The sequence below is a fragment of the Vicugna pacos genome, chromosome 35 (assembly GCF_048564905.1).
Source record: "Vicugna pacos chromosome 35, VicPac4, whole genome shotgun sequence".
Lineage (NCBI taxonomy): Eukaryota > Metazoa > Chordata > Mammalia > Artiodactyla > Camelidae > Vicugna > Vicugna pacos.
Window position 1 is genome coordinate 12,283,943 of NC_133021.1, and position 23,757 is coordinate 12,307,699.

Consider the following 23,757-nt stretch of genomic DNA (forward strand, 5'->3'; position numbering starts at 1 on the left):
CTATAACTGTTTGCATTATTAGCGGACATCTTCCTGATAAGATAGTAAGGATTTTTATACAATTTAACAGGAAGATGATTTGCATTTGTGTCTGTGTGTGTTTTGACTTTAACCAACCAAAATATTCCATTGTGCTCGGTTCCTCTGACCGACCAGTGTTCAAACTTTATAAAAATATAATCTCTACTCTCAAAATACAAAGAGCTTTATTGTGGACTAATATAAAGTGATATGTGATTGGGGTTTTGAATTATTGTGGGATATGGAGTTTACCTAGGGAATAGCTGCCTCTGAAGAAATTTTTGAAAGAAGGGCAGATGGGGGCTGTCTCTGGTTTCAATATTTCCCGTTGTTTATGTGTATTTATTTAAAATATATTTATATTTTTTCTGGATGATAAAAGTGAAATGTCTACTTGGGGTGATTTTTTTCATGATCACAATGCAGAGTGCAGAACAAGTGGAGTCTGAGGTTACATTTTAGTGATTGGATGTTAATGCTTCTTCCTCTTATAGTAGAAGTTTCAAATTCCTTAGATCCATCCGTGGAGCATTTGGTTAAATCTGCTGTGTTGCGTGATTTTTGCCCCCGTATGACGCAGCTCTTTCTTGTTTGGTGTTGAGCTCTTCTGCTGAGACAGGTGTACAGTTACCAACTATAAGGATTATGGCTATTGTTAACTATTAAACAAAAGTCTCAGATTGGTCCTTCTGCATTATTCCAAGTGTTAACACTACATGGCTTAGAAACGAGGTGTTCAACATTTCATTTGAATAACCCAGAATAAGCTGTTAATTCTGTGTGTTCAAAGGCAGACAGCTGGCAGCATATCCTGCTGGGCTCCCTCTAATGATTGCTCTGTCACTATGATGAAGTAAACACTTCTGTCAGAGTAGGATGAAAAGTACTTAGTTTTCTCTTCCAGCTTCTAGATATTTGTTCTCTAAGCTTTCACTATAAAATACAGTGTTTTTAAAGCTCTGACTTAGATATTAAAATGCTGTTCCAGAACCTCTCCTTGGTAAGGAGGCCTGTTTCGTGTGAAATACCGTTTCAAGAGAATATGAATGGTAACCTTGAAGGAATCCATAGTAAGTTAAAGGTAGAAAATTTGAACTGGCATTTTTACCTTCACTGAAACAGATGGAGTTTGCATTAATTCATCAGGAAAAAAAAATCCCAAATAATGTATATTCAAACTTGTTCACCAACTAATGTCTGCTGTTTGCACAACTTAACACAAGAAGATATTAAACACCCCAGACTGTCAGCCCTTAAGTTGTACTGTAAATTTCTGGTAATAAAATACTGGCAGAGTAGATATATTAGTAAATTGGGTGCCAGTCAAACTTATGAAATCAGTTTAGAAATAGCTTATGTTAGATACCAGCAAACCTTTCTGGAAAATCTTCTAATATATAATTAACATACTCTGGTAATAACTGTGAGTATATAAAACATAAAGAAGGGTGTGATTCCATATATGAAATGCTAGTTAATCTCATCATGACATTTAAGGGTCCCTGTTTTTGTGTGTTAGTATTATAGTATATTCATGTTTTTTGAAATTGGAGGTCCATTGCATTTTAATAAAATAGGAAGAGTCCCATAAGAATCAAATTTTACACCATGGGATACTATGTGTTGATTATATTAAGAGTTAAGGTCAGTTAAGATTTAAGATTAGTCTCTGAAGTTTATGATGTTTAGTAAATAAAGTAACAAAAAGGTTTCGGAGTTGGATTCTAATAAATGTAAGTGACATAGGCATAGGGGAAGTTGCAGGCTGTCTGCCGTGAGTGAGGAGAGCAGAGAAGGACTTAGACACCCCAGCCTGATTGCTGGAGAGAGAGCAGTGGTCAAGAGCAGAGGTTGGCTGGCGCCAGCCACAAAGAAGATGAATTAACGCTTGTAGGAAAGCACAGGCGATAGCCCCAGTTCTTAGTTTTCAGAGTCAGCAAGGATGTTAAGAACCAGCTAATGCATTTTACAGATTAAAAGTTTGAAGTTCTGAAAAGTTGAGTGACTTATCTATCTAAACTCACACAGCATGTATTTGGCAAATTCAGAACAGGAGACCACATCTCTTCTCATGATACCACAGTTCGAGGAGAAAGGGATGTGGACGAGGATTGAAGACGTTATGTGATGAAATCGTCACAATTGAATTTGATGGTGGTTGTTAAAGATCCATTTAAGTGGACAGAATGGAAGATGGGGAAGTTCAAAAAACTAATGCTCTAAAATGCCCAGTTAGTAGTAATGAGCATGTGGATGGACATTTTGGCAGTGACTCAGGGAATTGGGGGAGGTTTGAGAAGAAATGGACCAGGTTTTTCATCCTTCCATAGTGTGGTTCCCCCCGTGTATCACAGTTAATCACTTAGTATGGCTTTCACTGCTGGTCCTCCTGTGTGTGTGGGGGACCAAGTTCACTCATTCCTGGCACTTACCACCATGGCTGAAGCACAAGAGCTACTCAGTGTGTATTTGGTGAATAGTCCCAGAAGTTGTCTGTTTGTAGAGGTTTGAAGAGACTGAGAATTTGAAGTCAGACTAAACCATAGCGTTAATAGCACAGCTTTGCAGGAAGGGGGGGAGATAAAAACTGAGGTTTCTGGGATGCCGTGGTGAGACATGACACCATTGCACATAAATGTGAAAGGACAATTATCATTGCTTAAGACACAAAGAGAGGTAATAGTGAATATATCTGTTATATGTGATATAGTTTGTGTGTGTACAAACTGGAAAAGACGATTGTGTTTTACCCACGGGGACAAAAAGAAAAAAAATCATAGTTTTTTTTTTTAAAGTAGTATCACCCACCACAGTTTCATTCAATAATTAAGGCTTGGGTAATATGCAAACATTGTGTATCTATAGTATAAATATAAAAAGAAAAGAAATTCTGGCACAAGCATGACCACACAAACCATCATAGTACTGCGGGGTCATGTTCTGGAACAAATTGAGCGAAAGATGTAATCCCCTTTCCACATTTCATCATTTTAAAGGCAAATATTGGCCTTTTGGGTTTTAATATATATATTCTGACGGTAGCCTGACATTTAAAAAGGAATGTCTAGTACCATTTGAGCCCCTAGAAATCCAATAGCACCTTAGAAAGAGGCAAAAGCAGTGGAGCGACTCCTTTGTTTCGCAGTGTTCATGTCTTTGCCATCACCTATTCGGAAGCCCTTGACTTGAGCTTCAGGCTGGGTGCTGTTTGGCTTTTCTCTCCCTCGGCTTGTCTGATGGCTCTCCCTCTGACGGTTTTGCTATCTCCTACGCCCTGAATCGCTGGAGGTTTCCAGAGTGCTCTCTTTGTTCTGTCTATTCGCACAGCTTCACCTCTCACCTCTGTGCGTTCGACCCAGATTTGACCTTCCTCCCCCTTAAATCTCAGGCGCCAGCTCTATTTTCTTGCTGCACATCTCATCTGTGTGCTTTTCTAGTACCTCAAACTAAACATTCCCAAACCAAACCCATCATTTCACACTTAAACAGCTCTACTTTCTTTCTCAAAGTGGCACTGTCTTCTCTTGGTTGCACGAGTTTGGGAACTCAAGGTCCTCTCTAATCCTTCCCTCTTCCTCGCCCACCGCGGTGCCTCTGGAATCTGACTCACATGTGTTCTGTGTCCTCTTTATTGGGAACACACTTTCCTACCCATTATCCCTGATGTAGTCCTTCAAAATCTAGCTTAAAGTCCTCATGACATCTTGAGTCAACATATAAAGTAACCCCTCCTTCTATGGGACTCCTGTCACATTTTATTTTAATGCCTCTTAAGCCATTTATCACATTCTTTTCTATATTCGGGTCATTTGTACATGCTCCTACCTCCCTTACTAGACTGGAAACTTGATCGTGAAGCCCCTTAATATGTTTTTTTACTCCCAGAGTATAGTTAGTGCTCAGTCTCTGTAGTAAGTGCTCAGCACGTTTGTTGATTGAATGAATGAACGATTGAATGAGCTATCTGTTTATTCATGAGTACGGAATGTTCAGTACCATTATGTCCTGAGAATATTTAATGATCAGAGGCACTGAAAGAGGCTTAGGTCTTTCTGGGAAAGTACTTGTAGGATGGGTCATTTTTTAATGTTGTGTTAATTGAAAAATAAAACTTCTTCAGGTGTCAAATTGGTTTGCTAATGCCAGACGTCGGCTTAAGAATACCGTTCGACAGCCAGATTTAAGCTGGGCCTTGAGGATAAAGTTGTACAACAAGTATGTTCAAGGAAACGCGGAGCGGCTCAGCGTGAGCAGTGATGACTCATGTTCCGAAGGTTGGTTGATATTTTTATTTTGCTTTCTTTGCTCTGCCTCGGTAATGAGACATTCGCTTCAACTGCTATTTTTAAGGCTGATTCCATAAAACATGATGGTGCTGTAACGGTTCCTTTTTATTGCATGAGGTAACTTCACTTTTACAATACTATAAATGACCGACCGAATTACGGCTGTTTCCTCTTGTTCATAGATTTATCGTGTGTCAGAGTAACATTGTCTGTGAAGTTCAGTAAAATTAAAATACGAAGAGGAGAGATTACATAGATTCCTGCTCTCCTTTGCCTAAAAGTTAATCTTAAATATCAAAGATAATTTTATACACTTTAAATATTCTTCCTTATATGTGTGTGTGTGTGTGTGTGTGTGTGTGTTTGTGTATTAGTGATGAAATGCAACAATTGGGTGGTGGGGGGAGAAGTATGTGTAAGTACTACCTGGTAATGTTTTTCCCCCTTAGATGGAGAAAATCCTCCACGAAACCACATGAATGAAGGGGGCTATAATAATCCCGTCCACCATCCTGTGATCAAAAGTGAGAGCTCAGTCATAAAAGCTGGAGTGAGGCCAGAGTCACGGGCCAACGAGGACTACGTCTCCCCCCCAAAATACAAGAGCAGCTTGTTGAACCGTTACCTTAACGACTCTTTGAGACATGTTATGGTCACAGACGCTGCCATCGTGGGAAAGACGAGGCAAAGGAACCACTCGGGATCTTTTAGTTCCAACGAATTCGAGGAGGAGTTGGTGTCTCCCTCATCGTCAGAGACTGAAGGCAACTTCGTCTATCGCACGGGTAAGTCTGTGCTTCTTGTGATAACCTTGTTGAAAACGGAATTGAAGCTGCAGCAGAGGGATTTCTTTCGACAGATGTCAAGGCATAATTTTTATTGCTTTTGCATCAGGTTATGCACATATTGCCCGTAATTCACTTGGAAAGCTTTCATTTCGTTCTTAATGGGCCAGTGTGCTGGTTGGTAGGTGATGATCTACTGGGAAGTTTTCATTCTTAATAATAATTGTTAATCTTAGTGATACACATTATTCGAGGAGATATATATTGGCTTTATGAATAAGTTATCATGGAGGAATGTCTTGGATTATAACCAGCCACACAAATACTTTGTCCTCCATCTTTTCTCTTGAATTCTTTGCTTGCTAATAGTGATGAGAAATGAACACAAACTAGCATGGATGCCAAGGCGTTTGTGAGGGGAAAGTAGAGGTCTGGCTTAAATTGCTTTGAAAATTTTACTTTTATTCCTGAAAAGCACAAACAGAGCTGATAAATAGTTTTGAAATTTTTACTGTTAGTCCAGAAACAATGAATCGATTTCTACCTGTCCACAACTTGTAGATGGATGGGAGTGGCAAGTTTGGTAAAATTTTCTATCTTGTCTTCAAGAGCGTTTGAGCAAGCTGCTTCAGAACGAAGGATTGTGTGTGTCCTCCATCTGGTGTAGGTAGGGTCCAGGTCCTGAAAATGCCACCCAGTGAGATTCAGAAATGTTGCCCCTGGAAGTAACTTCAGGAAGCATGCAACGTGGCCACATTCTGTCACAGATAAGAAAGTCCAGGCCCAGAACACATGGCTAGTTACTCTTCTCCAGATCAGTGGTGTAGCTGGGCCTGCACAAGAGTTTGGAGGAGGGTGACAACTGCTAGACTAGTTCTCTTATTGTTACACGTAACTGCCACCAGTCGTCCACTGAATTGTGATATACTAGGTTCTGTGCTAAGTTCTACTCAAGTACTACTACGTTGAGTCCCTGTCATATCAAGGAGCTTGATATGTGAACAACAGAGCTTTATAAAGAAATTTAAAGTTGGTCTGTTTAATATATCCTTAGGATAATTTAGCCAGAAATCTGATTTGCAAGTGTCTACAAATGTATACGAGAAACACTGTCTGTGAGGATTCAGGGGAAATCTCTATGCATTTTTAATGACATAACCCATTTTCTGCTTTTATCTCCAACTCCAACAATGAAAACAACTCCAAACACTCAGAAATACATAGTCTTATGATAAGTTATGATTGGCTTTAGGAAGAAGTAAAAGATGCAGTCAAAGACTACTTAACCAGTAATGAAAAAGTTAAAACTATTTACTAATACCTAACTGATGTGGCCAGAACAGAACGTGGAAGCAATTCAGAGCTTTATGAATGTTTACTTTCAGAAAAAGGAAAATAAGTCATTTAAGTACAGATAATTGGAAAAAGAATAAATAGAAAACAAAAAAAGGTAAAATGGAAGGCTGAAAAATAAATAAATCAAGAGTTGGCTCTTTGAAATCAGTAGTAAAAGAAACAAGCAAAAACTGACACAAATTAAAGTTGGAAATGAGAAAGAAGATATAGCAATCAATACATGGTTATTAAACAAAAATAGTTTTTAAATAATGAGTAAGTACTGTGCACAGTTGTTTTGGCAGTATGCTGTATGCATATGTGCGGGTGAAGTGACTTGCAATTATCCACACAAAGTAAGTGATAAATTCATAATAAGTTTTAAATGACCACTAATGCAGGAAAAATTTAAGTTTTTAGCAAACTCAGTTCCCAAAATACATAACTTGATAGATTCATTGGATTTTTCTTTCAAACTTTGAAGAAATAATTCCTATGCTTGATACATTTTTCTGGAACATATCAAAACATGGGGAGTATCTTAATTTTTAAAACTACAAATGTTACCCTGATCCCAAACCAGAGTAAGATAGCATAAAAGTCAAAAATTTTATTTGTGATACTGATACTAACTATGAAACAACATGGAAAATATTGATAATGTAATTAATGTTAAGTGGGAAAAAAATTTTAAATTGTGGAAACACTGAATATAATTATGAGAAGTGTGTGTAGACAAAAACAAGGAAGATAAAAACAATGAAAATTAAAATTTGATGAGGTGGAGTAATTGAAGGTCTGTTGGTTAAACATTTTTTCTCATAAATTTCTTTATGGCTCCCAGTAAAAACAAGGTCATGTGCCTATGCAGTTTACCCAGTGTGTTGGGTCTTCTGAAAATACACGATCTTTCCAAAGGTGACAAAATATAAAGTCGAAGGGGGACTAGGATGCCGGAATAGTTGCTGCTTTTCAACGTGGAAGAGCTTGGCCATTTATTTTTATTAAAGCATTCCAAACACACTTGGTCCATGTTATGGACTATTCGTTTGCCAAGTTCTATTTTTAAATAAAAACCTATTTTTCAGTTATGCAAGCGACGAGAAGGCAGCCTAGACACGTAACCTCCTGGGTTCTCCGTGCATGTGTAGACGCTTACAAAGAACAGAATGAAATTTTTGGTTTTGTGGATGGAAAATTAAGAAAGACCAGTCGGTCTCAGACTTCTAGTCTGCTAAGTTTCAGGTCAAAATAAGAAATGGCTGTGCTGTGTGGGAGCTGAGTGGTAGTGCTGCTCGGATGTAGCTGGGCTACCACTCATGCAGAAGTAGTGGAACAGGGCATTTCACTACATGCTTTCCGAGCCACTGCTGTGGTTTACTCTGGCACACAGGCTTATTCTGAATTCCTTCAAGTCCTTCTGGTTATATCTTGCTTTCCTCACCAAAACAGAAATCTTCTAAGTCTACTATTAAACACCACTCCTCTCCCTCCCACCCTAGTTCTGTAGTAGTACAAGATTTCATCTTTTAAATTCTTTTTCAGAAGAGATCACCTTTAAATACAATTTATTGCTTTATCGGTGCTATGAAATTGTATCCATTTTTTCCATCCTTTTTTTTTGTAAGAGAGTTGCTATCTCATGATACATTTCATTAAATATATAGAATCAAAAAGCCAGATGAAAGAAAGAGTTGGTGTATGGGAGAGTAATGTATCAATATCACTGAATTTGGTTTCACTTGTTGAATTCTAGGAGGGAGAAAGAAGCCTGGTAGATTATACAGCAGTAATCCTAGCTGAAGATATTACTAGATCCGAGTAGATCTTAACATGTTTTCATTGGTTTTATGTAGACATTAAATATATATTTGTCTGTCATCTGCAGTCTCCCACATCATACAAGAAATTTTTTTTAAAAGTTGTTCTCTTTCTCAGGGGCATTGTAGACTCTCAGCAAGCACTGCTTAAAACCTTTCTGACAGTAGCATTTGTAATATTTGAATTGATCGGGACTGTTAAGGTTATTGCTTCTAAATACAATTAAGTAGTACACTAGAAAATCTAGTCACTGGGTGTCACCCGTTGAACGAAATTGTCATCTGAATTAAAATGACAGTCCTCTTCATCATGTTAGGTTCATGGATAGTAGTTTTCAGGTATCTGATGGAGAGAATTCCCATTACAGACTGACCTTCAGGTTGCTAGTCCTCGGGTGGGTCTACTTTCTAAGGTGTCGCGATAAGGACTCCACCGTCACATCCCCCTGACTCCTGTGTACTGGGTGCGTATTTTCTCCAGATGGAACCAGCCGTGAAAGAGCCTTGTAGAGTGTGGAGCCTTTCCTAAGTTGGACTCAAGTTCAATTTACCCTCCAAACCATGCCTATTAGATTTCCTTCCTCCCTGAAGGGGAGAGGAGACGTTCCTAAGGGGAAAGGCAGGCAGGTCCTGAGATGAAACGTGTGGACTGCCCCCTCCGTGGCCGCACGAGGACATGTTCCTGTACTGTTCTGCCCTTTTCGCATCTCACAGACGATCAACTTCTAGATGGCTAGTATGTTCTAGTGGTTACTGTCTGAGCCCCATTGCTTTCCCGGTGTGTAATTCATAAATTTAATCTGCTCTGATGAGGCTGAATGTTTCAACTTTGTCCTGTTAAAGTGCCTGAAATCCCTCTTAATTATGCACATCTAGTAGAGCAAAAACCTATTGGCAGATAGAACTCTTTTCTATGTTAGTGTGAATTAATCAGATTAGCTTCCCCTCCACTTGATGGAGGTGACTATCCCTGATGAAATGGAGATTTTGATGGAGAGGGAAAAGAAGTCATTTATTTGGTGCATGGGACACTTTGAGGGGCAGAGTCCTTTTAGATGGCCTGCCACGGTTGGAGCAAAGTGAGGGAAATGGGGAAGAGACAAAGGAGGCAGTAGAAAGAAAGTCTGGGAGAATGACAAAGGCTCAATGCCACTTCCAAATATTTTTTTCTTGGCTGATAATAACCACCCACCCCCTGCCAGGGTCGGGGTGGGGTGGGGTGGAGATGGGGTTTTTTCCCTCTCTCTTCTTGCACACGTGTGTTCTTTAGGATTTCAGTTGGTATTATCAGTAGTAAAACTCAAGGATGCTCATGAGTTCAGTAAACCATCGGATTAGCTGGGGATTTAACCTTGATTTGTAGCATAGTTTATTTGGAGAAATGGGGCTGTCTCCATCCCAAACTGCTGACTTCGCAGGATGCTTCTGGGACAAAGGCGTTCATATTTGAAGTGCCCTTCCAAGCATTCGTACCGCATCGGATATGTTCTAGGCTCACTGGAGCCCTGGGTTCTGTGCTCAGCTCCTCATCAAAGAAGCCATAGTTAAATGAAGCAGAAGAAAGACTTAAAGAACTTGTCAGATCTTTTTGAGCAGGAAATAGTCACTCGTAATTTATGTTACATCAATGTTAGGTGTTTGGGGATAGCTTAAAGAAAGCCTCAGGGCAGTCGAGAGAAGGCTTTGTCAAGAGAAGGCTCAGTCCAGAGCCAGCTGCTGAGGATACTGTGTTTCTGGGTACAAGCTAGCCTCTCTTCGGAATTTTGTTGACCAGTCAGTCGACTTTGGATACTTTCATCTTCTTTTATTTCCCTTTTTGTACTTGTCACTTCCTTGTTTTCAGTGAAAGAATTCAGTTTTGCTGTGTTGGATGATTCCAGACATTCTTTTCCTGGCCTGCAAATGACTGTTGATGTTCACCAGCAGACAATAATAAAACCTCCTCTCATCAGCCCAGTTCGTGACATTTAAAGGATCCTTGAAAGGTTATCCAGTTTTTGGTCCTGTATCTTTACTGCAACAATACCTCTCCTATCAGACACCATCGGAAACGAGGTATTCCACCTAAGTGAAACTTCCAGATACAAATTTAAGGAGCGATTTACAAGATAGAGAGTCTTCTGCACTGCTGAACTCACAATATGAAACACAGCATATGGGGTGTGCCTCAGCCCTGTCTCTTCTCTAAACTCCCTCCTCCCATTGCTTTTTGTATGCCAGTCCTCCCTTTCAAATTAGTAATTTTGGGGTTAACCACAATCCTAAACTTGCCTCTGACACCTTTGAGTGAAGAGCGATGTCTTTATGATTGCCTTTTAAAAACAGATCTTTCCTAATTACTTATTCCAAAGTGCTTACCTTTGAAATGAGATTTTTAGAAATTCTGACCTTTAGGGAGTCGTGGGGTAGGATTATAAAATGTAAGCATGGTATTCTGGACACTGTAGGTTATTAACTATTAGTGGTGATGGCGGCAGATCACAGTCACGTGGAGTATTTCTGAAATGCAAAGTAGCTTGATTTTTGAAAGCAAATTTTCTTTATGGATTCATTTGCAAAATTTAAATGGAAGTATTCAAGTGTTCCGCTTACTGTTAAAAACAGAGATTCATGGCCGACAGACGTAGAAAAAGAGAACAAATATTGGCATAAGCTGTGTGCTGACTCCTGCAGGGGTTAGTTTTTCATTCACTTTTCTTTTGTTATTTGGTGTCCTGGGAGAGCCTGAAAAAGTCTAAATTGGATACTGAGGCTTACAGCCCCATTCAGCAGCCTGGTTTACAAACAAATGGAAAATACACGGTAGCTTAGTTTAGAAAGTGTACACCATTTTTAGGGCTGTGTTTGATCCTGACATTTTTTGTCCTTTTACACTGTTTCCTCCGTGTGATACCTAATGATAACAATTCTGTTTTCAAATTTGTGTGAATATAGACAGTTTTCCAAAATGCAGCTGCATCCTCTCTCTTCTTCCGTGCTGATACTCACTGCCTTGTGTGTATTAATAGCTCTCTGAGGCCTTGAAATGGTATTTTATTCATTTTTATAGTCCCCTTAGCTCTTAATTCAGTGTCTCACGTATTTGCTCCGAACTGTTTCTTAAATGAATGAGTTAGTGTTTTCATGATTTAGTCTGTCTGCCTCTTAAATCATAAAAGACACTTTCATGTACATATGTATATGTTAATCTGTGTCTGTGAGCAGGACAAGAGAAAGAAAATGGTCCTGAATCAGTTTAAATGGGTTTTTTCAAAAACGCAAATGCAAAAAAAAAAAAAAAAAAGCTAAAACCAGAGGGAAAAAATTAAACAGAATGAATCTTAAAACTATGAGATGTTTAGGAGAGTCAACATAAAAACTTAGAAAGTATAAAATGAAACCAAACCGATTTTCAAGTAAAAAAGTGACTTTCAGGAAAATGCAAGGATGATAAATGGAAAAGTTTAGCTGGTTTCAAGACAATCCGCCGAAGAATAAAAAGTATAGCAGAAAGACAAATAAAAACAAAGGGAGTGTTTATGAATTTGACTTCACTAAGTAGTGATATCTGTTGCCTATCTAGGATGTCGCCTTATAGGTGAGATTTAAGAAGAAGAGCACAGATTTAGATCCAATGATTTAAACTCTTCTGCCCTGTTCACTCGGGGTTGACATGACCATTTTGGCTTTTTAAGAATGACTATTTTTGATGCTATGATAGAATTGGAGAAATTCTATGCAGAAATTTTACATTTTCTCTCTCCTCTACGTGTAAGAGTATAGATCCCATTCATTTTACCTATTTTCCTGTTAAAAACAAATTTATCAACATGAAATATTGATTCTGCAGGGGTATCCCCTGTGTCATGACAGGACTGTCTCCTGGCAGTCAGTCCGTTGTAATTGATTTCCCTGACGCTCTGTGCATTTCAGACTCACTGGACTGGTCGGTCACACCTGGTGCAGTTTCATAGAAGTGCTGGTTCATGTCACTATATTTAAGACTATGTCAGTATTTCCATTAAGAGACTTTTTTCATTCCCTAGGGCTTCTAAATAAGTCATAAAAACTCAAGCCAAACTCAAAGCTGGCATAAAAGGGCCTTTTTTTCCCCACCTCCTATATATAAGAATATAAGTGCCTAACTCCCACTAATTCTAAATTTAGTTAGGTTTGTAAACTCTTTACACACTGACAAGACCAAATAAGATCCGCTGACACCTCTCCAGCCTGGGACTGAAAAAGATGTCAAAAAGTTTTTACTGTCTGTGAAAATAACAAGACATTCTGTTTAATGAATATGGAAGTGGTTTCTTTTCTTTCTCTCCTTTTTGGTGAGTCTCAGCTAGTTTTTCCCCTTCTGCCTCCCTATTTTGTTTCTAAAATTAAACAGGTACTTTTCTATGTCAAAATTTGTCTCTGTTGATTTAACAGAATTTTTACTCGGAATAAATACGTGTTTTCTTCTAAGTCCAGAATTTGGTTACTTTCAAATTTTGGAAGCTTGTAGTCTTGTTTTCTATTAGAAATTATATGATTTACAATTGTGAGTTTTGAGGAAGCAAAATAATGATAGTAATAATTTTGTTCACTTTGTTCAAATTTTTTTCATAACACTTGAATTTTCTCTTGGTTTTCAGTATAAATAAAGGATGGCATGTTTATTTTCATTATACTAATGAGGGAAATCATCAAGGATTTTTATAAATCCAGCTGTGAACTTTTTAAAGGATCTTCCAGTTCAAACCCTTAATCTGCAGGTTAGGAGACGGCTTTGGATGCTGCCCCGGGCATTGAAATTGTTGGGTTTTTGAGTGGGAGTTGCTGGGTTGCTTGGAGATTGTGAGCCTGATCGTACAGTAAGTCTAATGGCTTTTGGCAACCTCTGTACTTAATTGACTTTTATTGTAAAAATACTTGTTGTTAGAGTTGAACTTTTCAGCACTTAGGCTAAGTGTGTGCATTTTTAAAAAAAGTATCTTATTTGAATGGCTGCAGTGGAAAAGGTCTTCACACATGTTGGTGGATTGTAGGTTGTAATAGACATATGGTACCTAGGGATTATCCTGTGGTTACTAAGGGAAAGAGTCATGGTTTGGCGATCTCTACCAGTTACTGTTGCTGGCCAGAAGTCTCTTGGTGTGTGTGTGTCTGTGTGTGTGCAGTGGTAGTAGTAGAACTGAGCGCAGTTGAGAAAACATCGTGGCTTTTGAAAATGATCAGTGGAACAATCCCTCTGCCTTGAGTTACCCTGGAGGCCTTGAGTCATTACCTGAAAGTGATCTGAAAAAAGTCTGGGTGTTACTAACAACCCAATTGGGAAGTGCTTTGGGGAAGATAGATCAGACTCAGCTTCAAGCAAAGACATCACTCATCAGCTTCTCACAATGTTGAGTCTTCCCAGTCAGAAAAGCGAATCAAGAACTGTTTTTCCCAGGCCAGTAGGACGCTGCAGGGCAAGATATGCTGAGATGCTTCGGGGTCAGATTCGCCTTAGGGCCTCCTCGGATCAGACACGTCACTAAATGCACCCAGACTGAATTGTAGTGTTGAGGTCACTCTGTCACAGATTTGGCAGCGCCGTAGCTGTGTGGCCAGATGGCACTGTGGATGCATGTGGTGTCTTCCGCGATCACTAGACTGTGAACGGGGGTGGACACAGCCTCTTGCCCACTGATTCAGGGCTTTGATACAATGACCAAGATGGACATCTTTGACAGAAAGAATGTGTTCCCTTTTTCCTACCATTATATAAAGCTATTTTGCCTTGAATCAGGCTTCATTTAAATGAAGAGAGTAACATTTTTTTTAAGTAATTTTAAGAGGACTAGTTTGGTGAGATAAAATTAAAATGGAAAAATAATGCAAATGAAAAGGAAACCTTTTTAAGTGCTGAAAGGTAGTCGGAGACAACCATTCAAAAAGTGGGATTTCCAAGAAACAGTTGCTCTTTAAGCTTTCACATAGTTGCCCATGTATTTGAAATTTAGGGCTAATAGTCCCTCGACTGAGCCAGACTCAGGTTACGGTGCACAGAGCCCTCAGTATGGCAGAGGCATTTCAAGTGAGAATGCCCTGTTCTGCCAAGACTGTCATTATGACACTAAAATGTACCCTTTTGCCGAGGGCCAAAGCGCAGAGTCGTTGCTTCCAGTTTTTGCACTGATTTAGACAACAGATGCGTAAAAGGCAGAGTGGCATTCAGGATCGGATTGTCACATGGCTTCAGGGCAGGAGGATGGCTCTCTGGCAAGAGCAAGAATTCCTTAAATGTTACTGGGTCTTACATTTCTCAACGTAAAATCCCTGGCCAGGAGCTGCTTGGTGCCAAGTGCCTTTGCTGTGATGTCTTCGCCCAGCACAGGGCTAGAGGCTGCTTGAGAAGCCACCCCCGCCTTCCCGCGCCTGCAGCTGAGCGGAGGGTTATCATTGTTTTTCGTTTTCTTTTCTCGTCTTGCTTGCGTTTAGTCTCACTGTTTTTTTTTTCCTCTTTTACTTCTCTTCTGAGCTGCTAAGTCTCTCCAGCTGGATGGAGGAGTTTTTTCACAACCTTGTCAGTAGTGCAACTGGTCTTGTTTTAGTTTTTACTGTGTCTCCTGGGTTCCTTTACTTCAGACCTTGTCAGAAATTCTGACACCATGTCACATTTACTCATGACCCATGGGGCCCCCAGTGTCTCTAGCCTGTGTACTTTTTTTTTCTTTCAGGAGTTTTTTTTTTTTAATTTACACTTTTTTTTCTTAAAATGTCCTTTAAAAAGTATAAACATAAATCATCTGGAATAGTCATTCTCAACTATCTTGAAAGGTGTTGGAGGACTATTTCACGGTTACTATGATTGAAGCAGTAAAATTTCAGTTTATAGTTACAATAACTTTCCTCTCATTAGGAAAATATAAAAAAGCACAACTTTATGATTTCATGACATATTACCAACCCTCAAATACCATTCCTTGTCCCCACCCCCTAACACACACTCGGTGAGATGCTACAGGAAGCCCAGAGAAGAGCCAGAAGGGCGGATGGTCTGCATGTGACCTCACTGTCTCAGGTGCTTTAATTAAAGTGACAGTATGAAGGTCTGGGTAGAGGCTCTGTGGAAGCGGGACAAGTTTAATGTATATTTTGACTCTAGTTAAATTTCTGCTGCTTCATCTGTGGTTTGGAAAACGACTTTACTGGGCCCAGATTTTCTCTCCAGCCTCCCTCCTTACCTGACCTGAAACTACCCACAAGTAGATTAAGCTGTGGGGAGATTTAATGTGGTAAGAGTAGAGAGCCTTGCCTTGGGAATCAGGAGCCCGGTACTCAGCCAGAACTGCTCTAAAGCAGGGACTTTATCAACCAGGGCCTTGGTTCTTTAGCCATAAAATGAGGGCTTATGACTGGATAATCCCTAAGTACCTTATCACCTCTGATAATGTGAGATTCTGTGAAATTTCTAGAGAGAGAAGGTAGCCCACAGTTTACTGAAAGTCCTAGTTAAATACAAGCCATGTTATCTCTAGAAGCTCTATTATCTATCTCTTGGGCTCTGAGCAACAGGACAGGAACCTCTCAAAGGAGCATTAAGGGATGGCAGCAGTCAGCCCCCCTCCCCCTCCACCACCAGTGGCAGGTAAAGGGCCTTCCCAGGCAGGGCACTGGGCCTTGAGGGTAGGTTAGGAGGCCAAGAAGGGAGAGGACACATGGTTAAATCTGCCACAGTGTTCATCCTGCCTTGGGTCATTTTTAGGAAGACTATCCCAAGATTAAAAATGTTTGCGTATACATCTTCTACTACTTTTATTGTTTAGCTGTCCACTCATGCAATGTGCCTAAAGTGTTTTTATAGACTGTATGAGGTTATGAACTGATTTTTTTCTCCCCATATCAACAGCCAGTTGTCCCAAAACAACTTTCTGAGTGCTCCCACCTTTCCTTACCAATCTGAAGTGTCTCCTTTATTATAGACTAACTGCCTTTAAATGTGCATCTATTCCTAGACTCTGTGGTATTCCATTGAACTTGAAAGATATTCCTCTGTCAGCGGTGGCCCGTTTTCATAACTTGCTTTATTGAACGTGTCGGCATAGGGCAGGCTGCATGTGCTTTCACTTCTTTCGGTTTCATCTAGGCGCCTGCCTGTACTTTTCCAGTTGAATTTTGGAATAAATTTGACAGGTCCTTGTTTAAAAATTCCATTGGAAATTTATTTGGGTTTGCATTGAATTTACATATTAATTTGTGGAATATTTTTAGCCTTATTACATCAAGGCTTCCCACTCAGGAACACGGTTTAGTTCTCCATTTATTCAGATCACCTTTCATGGTATTTAGGAAGTTTTTGTCTTTTTCTTTACGTAGGATTTGCATATTTCTCATTAAGTTAATTACTGGACCTTTTATTTTGTTGTTCTTATTGTTTCTATTGTAGATGACTTGTCTGTTATGTTTTATAGTCACCATCACTGATATATAGAAAATCTGTTGGGTTTTGTATATTTCTCTTATATCCAGTTGGATGGTCAAAGGACATACAAGCAAATAACCTTCAAATAGTAACAGTTTTAGGTGTTCTTCTCCTCCCTCTTTGCCCCTCCCTCCCTCCCTCTGCCACAGTCTTGCCCTCCACCTGTTTTGAGTTGTAGTTCTCTGCTTGAGTTTCCCCACCAACTTGGTGCCCCTATGCATTGCACTGACCAAGTTTTCCCAAACAATATTGAGTAGTAAGAGTGATGGCAGACATTAAAGGGAATTTTTCTTACATTTTACCATTAAGTATGATGTTCACAGAACGTTTCTGGTATAACCACTTTATCAAGTTAAGGGATTCTCTTTCCTTTCCTAGATTATTTAGTAAGAGGTTCCCCACCCTACCCCAATGCAAACACATAACTAAATAGGCTATTACATTTATCAAATGCTGTTTCCACAGTTTGTTTTTTTTTAATGGAGATACTGGGGAATTGAAGCCAGGGCCTCACGCATGCTAAATAAGCATGTGCTCTACCATGGAGCTATACCCCTCTCCATTTCCATAATTTTTAAGAACATCATCATCTTGTCCTCTTTTTATCTGAATTTCCTTGTGTTTAACTGGCCTTAAATTCTTGGGAAAAGTTCTGTTCCATCATGCTATATCATTCTTCTTAAGAGATTTCTGGATCCATTTTATCAGCATTTTATTTAGTAATTTTATATGAAAAATCTCATGTGAGATTTGTCTGTAATTTTCTTTTTTCCTGATAATTATCCTTACACAATTTTGATATTAAAGTTATGCCAGTCTTGTGGAATGACCTGGAAAGTATTGCATCTTTTTCTGCTCTGGAAAAGTTTAAGTGAAGTACAGATTAGTTCTTCCTGATACATTAAGGTTTGAAAGAATTCACCTGTGAAATGACCTTGGCCCAGGATTTCCTGCTTCTCCCCTTATCTGCTCACATTTTTCATCTTTCTCCTTTATTTTGTGGATAGTTTCCTCAACTTTTTCTTCCAGGTTACTAATTTAGTCTTCAACGTTGGAAATGGAACAACAATGGAAATTCTATCAATCCACCTTTCTATTTGCAGTTTTAATTGTGGCATCTTGTTTTTATTTTCCAAGAACATCTTTTTTTTCTTATCGCTCCTTCTTCATAGCAGCCATGACCCCCGTGGAGATCAGAAGTTACCTGAATCCCTGCTCTGCACATCTTAATGACCTTCATGCTAAGAGCCCTCTTTAGACAGCCTTCCTAATTCATTTAAAAAATATTTGCAGCAGCCGTGTCCTGGGGTCAGAGGACCCAGAGGCAGCTAATAAGACTCAGGAAGGGAGCATGACCCAGCTCTTCCGTTGTCTATGTGACTGATAGCCTTCATGATTCCCCTCCCGACCCACTTGCTCTCTGACTCGGAGCGTCTTCTGTGCCCTGCTGGGAGCAGCCAGTCACACTCTGCCACGGTCTTGCCCTCCACCTGTTTTGAGTTGTGGTTCTCTGCTTGAGTTTCCCCACCAACTTGGTACCCATATGCATTTCATCTTCCATGAATTTCTCAACTCCTCTGATTTGGCGATGGTACCTTTTATTGTTTTTGAGGACCGCTTAGGCATTCATTTGGTTTTGAATTTACAGTCTGTGATTTTAATGGGATTTTGAGAGAGAAGCAAATAAAACATATTCAGTGTACCATCCTAAAGGGAACCCTGTGGTGTAGACTTCCAGTCAATGATTTCATCATAAAAAATGTTTCCTTTGTTTCTGACCATTTTTACTGGGAATTTGCACACATGCAGAATTAGGCATAGATTCTGAATATCAAAGGAATGATAAATATAGTTATTGTCTGCAGAGTGGAACGTGGCAGCTCTCGGAAAATTCTTGATGGGTTTCAGGTACATAAATATGATACGTTATGATGGGTAAGACTTTCCGAACTACAGTACTTGAAATAAAGAGCTAAATATATTTCGTTAAATAAAAAATGCCTGTCATTATAATACTATGATATAGTGGTACTTGGCAGTCATGTACCTAATAAATACTACACTTTTGAAATGTGATTGGAATCCAAATGGATACTGTTTGACTCTGTAGTGAAGGATGTGGCCGGACATGCTAGAACGAACTTTCTTTTTGTCCTTCCAATGGAAAACTTAAGTTCTTTGTTTGAGCGAGCACTGTCGGGAATTTTTAAGTAAAAACAAGGAGCTAAGAATTCCACTCCTTTTTGCCAATCTTTCCTTCAAGCAAAATTATCAGTTAATGAAGCACTGAATAATCATATGCTTCATACTGGTTTTTTTTCACCCTTTCATACTTTGATTACTTTAATAATTTTTAGCTAGTGCTACAAATACAAATGTATTTAATTAAAGTTATACATCAAAATAAAATAATAGCATGGAAGGGAAAGGGTTATTCTGTTTCAAAAATACTATATTAACAAAGTACATATTAAAATTTGCATATTCAAGTTATTTTGAACATGTCAAAATATGTTGTCTTTCCTGTAATAGCTTTCTTTCCTTCCTTCTTTCTCTATTCCTCTCTCTCTTTCCCCTTTCTTCTTTCCTTCCTTCAGTCCCTTCCCATCCCTCCCTCCCTCCCTCTTTCTCTTTCTCTTTTTTAACAATAAAATTCATTGTCATTGTTCAGGGTTCTGCTCTCCAGATTCTTCCCTGGTTTTTTTCAACTGTGGCTGAACTGAAAATATTTCACCGTATTTCTATCTCTGGGTGGTGGTACACTGACCACAGAATGCTTTTCTATGAGTTTTCTTTCTTCCCTCAGGGATATGCTTGATTGTCTAGCTGTCAGCATGTGGAAACTGTGCTGATTAAACAGTAATGAATTTAAAATGGGCCACTGTTCCCAGTATCCTGTCTAGAGCAGCACCCTGTCTTCCTGGAGCACCTGACATTCCTCGAGTCCTTTGCCTATAGCAACTTGGCTATCATCCTGCCAAGCAGTATCTGTCATCCTCGGGGAGGAGGGGTTCTCTCTGGATTATGTAGCTAATGCTTCACGTTCCTTGAAGCACTAGGACCGTTCTGAGGAGGATGAGGTCAGGAGCTTTACATCATCTCACCGGTTGACCTCGCCTCTCGGCAGCAGCATAACCAGCAGACGTCCCAGTATAGGTCTTAGCTACTCATTACAGCACATCCCTTCCCAAGGCTTCTCCTGGAATGTGGGGTTTTGCAGGGTTTTCTCTTCCAAAGATCCTGCACACCCTCTGTTAGAGATGCTAAATAAGCAGCAACGATCCAAGCACTTACTTTAAGAAAATATTAAGTGAAGCCCCTGAAACTAAGACAGAGAAAAGCCGGAAGGCTAGCTCGAGATCACGGTGCACCATTGCCAGGAATGGCAGCTTGTATGTCTCAGTCAGGAATGGAGGATCTTGTTTTATAATTAATTAACCGCAGCAAGAGTGATGACTGTGGTTAGAAATCAAAGAATGGTTTCTGTGCCCATCTATTGGTTTTCTATGGCTGCATAACAGATCACCACAAACTTAGCAACATAAAACAATAATAAATATTATTACAAATATCTTCTTGGGTCAGAGGTCGGCATGGCATGGCTGGATGCTCTCCTTGGAGTCTCAGCAGGCTGACATCAAGGTGTGGATCACAGTGGGTTCCTAGCTTCTTTAGGCTGTTGGCATAATTCATTTCCTTGTGGTTGTAGGACTGAGGTCCTCTCAGCTTCCAGAGGCTGCCGCATTCCTTCTGTCCCGTCCCCTACATTTTCAAACCAGCAACAGTATGCTTGGTCCTTCTCAGGCTTGAATTTCCCTGCTTTACCCCTGTGGTCCCAATTAGGAAAAAGCTGTGTTTAAGGGGTTCACATGACCACATTGAGCCCACCCAATAATCCAGGATAATCTCCCTTATTTATTGGGTAATCTTAGTTCCACCTACAAAGTCACTTTTAACACGTAACGGAACACAGTCACAGATGTGACACGAGGGGAGAAGTTACGGGGGCAAAATGCTGCATATCCCAGCAGAGATCACATAGCAGGGGGATTTGGACGAGGTTTGCCTGTTCAGCTTCAAATGTTTAGCCTCTAGGCATCATCGTTAGTGTGATCTGTTAATTATAAAGTTTAAAAAACATACTGCTGTAAATGCTTCAAGTATGGATAATCTATAAACTGAGTGATCAAGTCTTGCCTAACATAATTATTTACATACGAGCACAGAAAACACACATATGTATTCTCTTTATACAGTTGGTGAGTCTTGCTTCCCTGAAGGGTACATACTTTTAATCTCATAACAGGAGGCGGCATCTTAACATGCAGGCAGGCATGAGGCAAGCGACAGTGTATTTCTAGGGGAGGTGACTAGATAGTTCCCTGCGGTCTGAGAACGTTTCCTGTTCCTGCACCTGCTCACAACAGCTGCTGTGTTTTGAGCACTTACTGTGCGTGACCCACCCTGCGTTATTTTGCTTACTCCCCACAATAGGTCTGTGGCATCTGTGTTAAGATCCTTGTTTTGAGGAGAGAACACACTAAAAACATGGAATTTGCCCACATGCGCTAGGATGTTGCCGAGCCAGGATTCAGACTCAGATCCATTTGACTTGAAGACTTTGCTCTTGACCTCTGTCTTTCTTTCTTCCAGACTTGGGGACAGTTACAGAGACGGTGGCTTATCTTTGAGAGATCTTCCACTGCTTTTTTTCTAAGGCTTCTCCCCCAACCAGCTGGCCTCCTTTTTACCTTCCTCCCAGTGAGCCTGCATCCTTCTGCTGGACTCCCGCCCCGCGCACCATGCAGACACTCTGTCTGCCCCTCCAAGGGTAGTGGTTATCCATGTCTCCAGCAAACATGGCAGGCCCTTATCTCAGGACGGCCAATACCTGTGAGGCGATGAGAAGAGCGCGGACAAAATAGCTCACATACGGGCTCAGCAGTGACCATGGTGATAATAGCTGGTGATGCTTGGGCGCGCGTCGAGTGCCGGGTGCCAGGCCCTTGATGTGTATTTGCTGACTTCATCCTCATAACCACCTCCTGAGGCCGGTACCATTATTATCCTCGTTTCCCCACAGGGCATTCTGAGAGCAGAAGGTGTAAGTCCCCGAGTGATCAAATGTGGGAGAGGGTTTTAAGAAGCCTCCTTGGCTCCTCTGGACCCTCCTCATCCCTTCCCCATTCCAGAAGAGTAGAATCCGCCATGGGGCTCCTTCAGCTTTGATCACAACCTCCAGTCCAGAATTTACTTCATCTCCTCCTTTATCTCACTGCAGATCCTTTCTCTCAGGGTCTGAGGGTGGTGCTGCTCGGACGGAGCCTTCTCTGTAGGACAGGCAGTGTCACTCCAGCTGTAGACTCAACCCCAGGAAGGAGCATAGAGCATCTCTGTAGAGAGGAGAGAGGATCCAGGGACACAAGAGTGGCCAGAGGGAGACACGCACCTGCCCGAAGCCATCTTCCTGGGAGCTCCAGAGTCCAAAAACATGGTGAAAAGAGACAAAACAATCACCCAGAACAAGGGTGATGGGGTCGGTGGAGCTGTTCCTTTGGAAGGGGCAGCAAATCGCTGAGAAAACAAGCAGACTGCAGTCAGAGTCCTTCCTGTGGCATCCTGAGCGGTCCCAGAGTGCTGGGGTGGGAGGGGAGGCGGCCCCTGCCCGGGGCCCCGGGGGCGGGGCGTTTACTTGCCTCTCCTGCTGGTGCACTTGGCTTAAAGCTTCTGTTTTAGTCACTCTGTATAAATCCACAGCCTATAATAAAGTTGTGCCTTGAATTTTAAAATAGACACATTCTAAAAACATTAGATTTAAATTGAATCAAGTTTTAAGGACAGCGCAGACACTGGGTATTTTAAAACAGTCCTGCAGCGAATCCTTCTGTTGTCGGAACAACATGACTCGACTTCTGTGTTTCATAAATTTAGCTTCTACTGGGTTTTTCTTAAATTTAAGGTTAAACACCATCATCAGCTGCCTTTTATTAGATCTGTCACTGTGTAAGCAGTAGTGCCTGTTAAAATATTGTATCTTGGTCATAAAGTATAACTGAAATCACTGGAAAATATAATATCGAGTAGATGAACAGTGACTATCATAGTTTGAAAACCACAAGAATGTGGCCTTTATGTGTGAGTGTGTGCTCTCAGTTTTTGATCTTCCTACGTTAATAAGGATTGTTACTTTAGGAGATTTAATTTTTTTTTCTAAATTTCAAATGCTTTCTCCAAAATTGGGACTCAATAGCATTCCTAAAAAAAAAAATCACTTTTACTCTATAATTAAAGCCAAAGTTTTCTTTTAATTTTAAAAGCTTGTCCTTGAACTAAAATAACATGGAACATTTTAAAACATGGCTCCAAGCTGCTGTAGATACATTTTATTTAAACCACAGAGACTGCAGTTAGATTTCCCAGTGCCAGACAGACTACAAATTATAACTGTAGCAGAGTGACTTGAATTTCTGGATGTTGTAGTACCAGCAAGGCTGGTTGTTTTTTTGGAGCTGTTCCTTCTCCTGGGCTCTGCTCAAGAATGACTTAATCCCTATGTAAGATCAAATGTCATGCCCGTTGCCACGCACAGAAAAAAAAGCGAGTGAAGCTCCCTTTGCTCTTGTGCAGATTTGATGTGCGCCTCCAGAACGAGGCAGTAGGTAGGAAGAGTCACCAAACAGAAGCTACAAAGTGAGGCTGGAACACAGTGAAACTCCCAGAGTTAGATGAACGATAAAAATATCCTTTAGAGCTGAATGCCATGATTTATCATGGCAAGAAAAGGGGATAATATCCATGATTGAATGGTAAAAATATTTTCACTAAGGTCATTTTTGTACTGACTATTCTGGTATTCAGTTAGCCAATCTAATGCCAGATGAGATCTAATAATAGTGTGTTGCTCTGTATGCTGCAGAAAAGTGCGTGAACATCTGTCATTTTGCTGGATCCTCATTGCAGCTCTAGGGGGTGAGAGTGAGAGTAATTATTCCCGCTTTCTCGCGGGGTGGGCGGGGGTGACCTGCCGCTTAGTGGCGGAGCCAGAAAGAGAAGTTGAGTCTCTCGGCTTCTCATACAGA

At 40.3% G+C, this 23,757-nt stretch overlaps 1 protein-coding gene across 5 annotated transcripts in view; it reads left to right on the forward strand.

The window, feature by feature from the left end:
- The window catches only part of MKX (mohawk homeobox), a 62,076-nt gene that overhangs the window by 7,983 nt on the left and 30,336 nt on the right, over positions 1–23,757 (forward strand). For all 5 annotated transcript variants that reach the window (XM_072954893.1, XM_072954889.1, XM_072954892.1 and 2 more), the window contains exons 4-5: positions 4,142–4,295; positions 4,757–5,092. In XM_072954893.1, the coding sequence (XP_072810994.1) occupies positions 4,142–4,295; positions 4,757–5,092 (490 nt within the window). The remainder of the gene's footprint in view (positions 1–4,141; positions 4,296–4,756; positions 5,093–23,757) is intronic.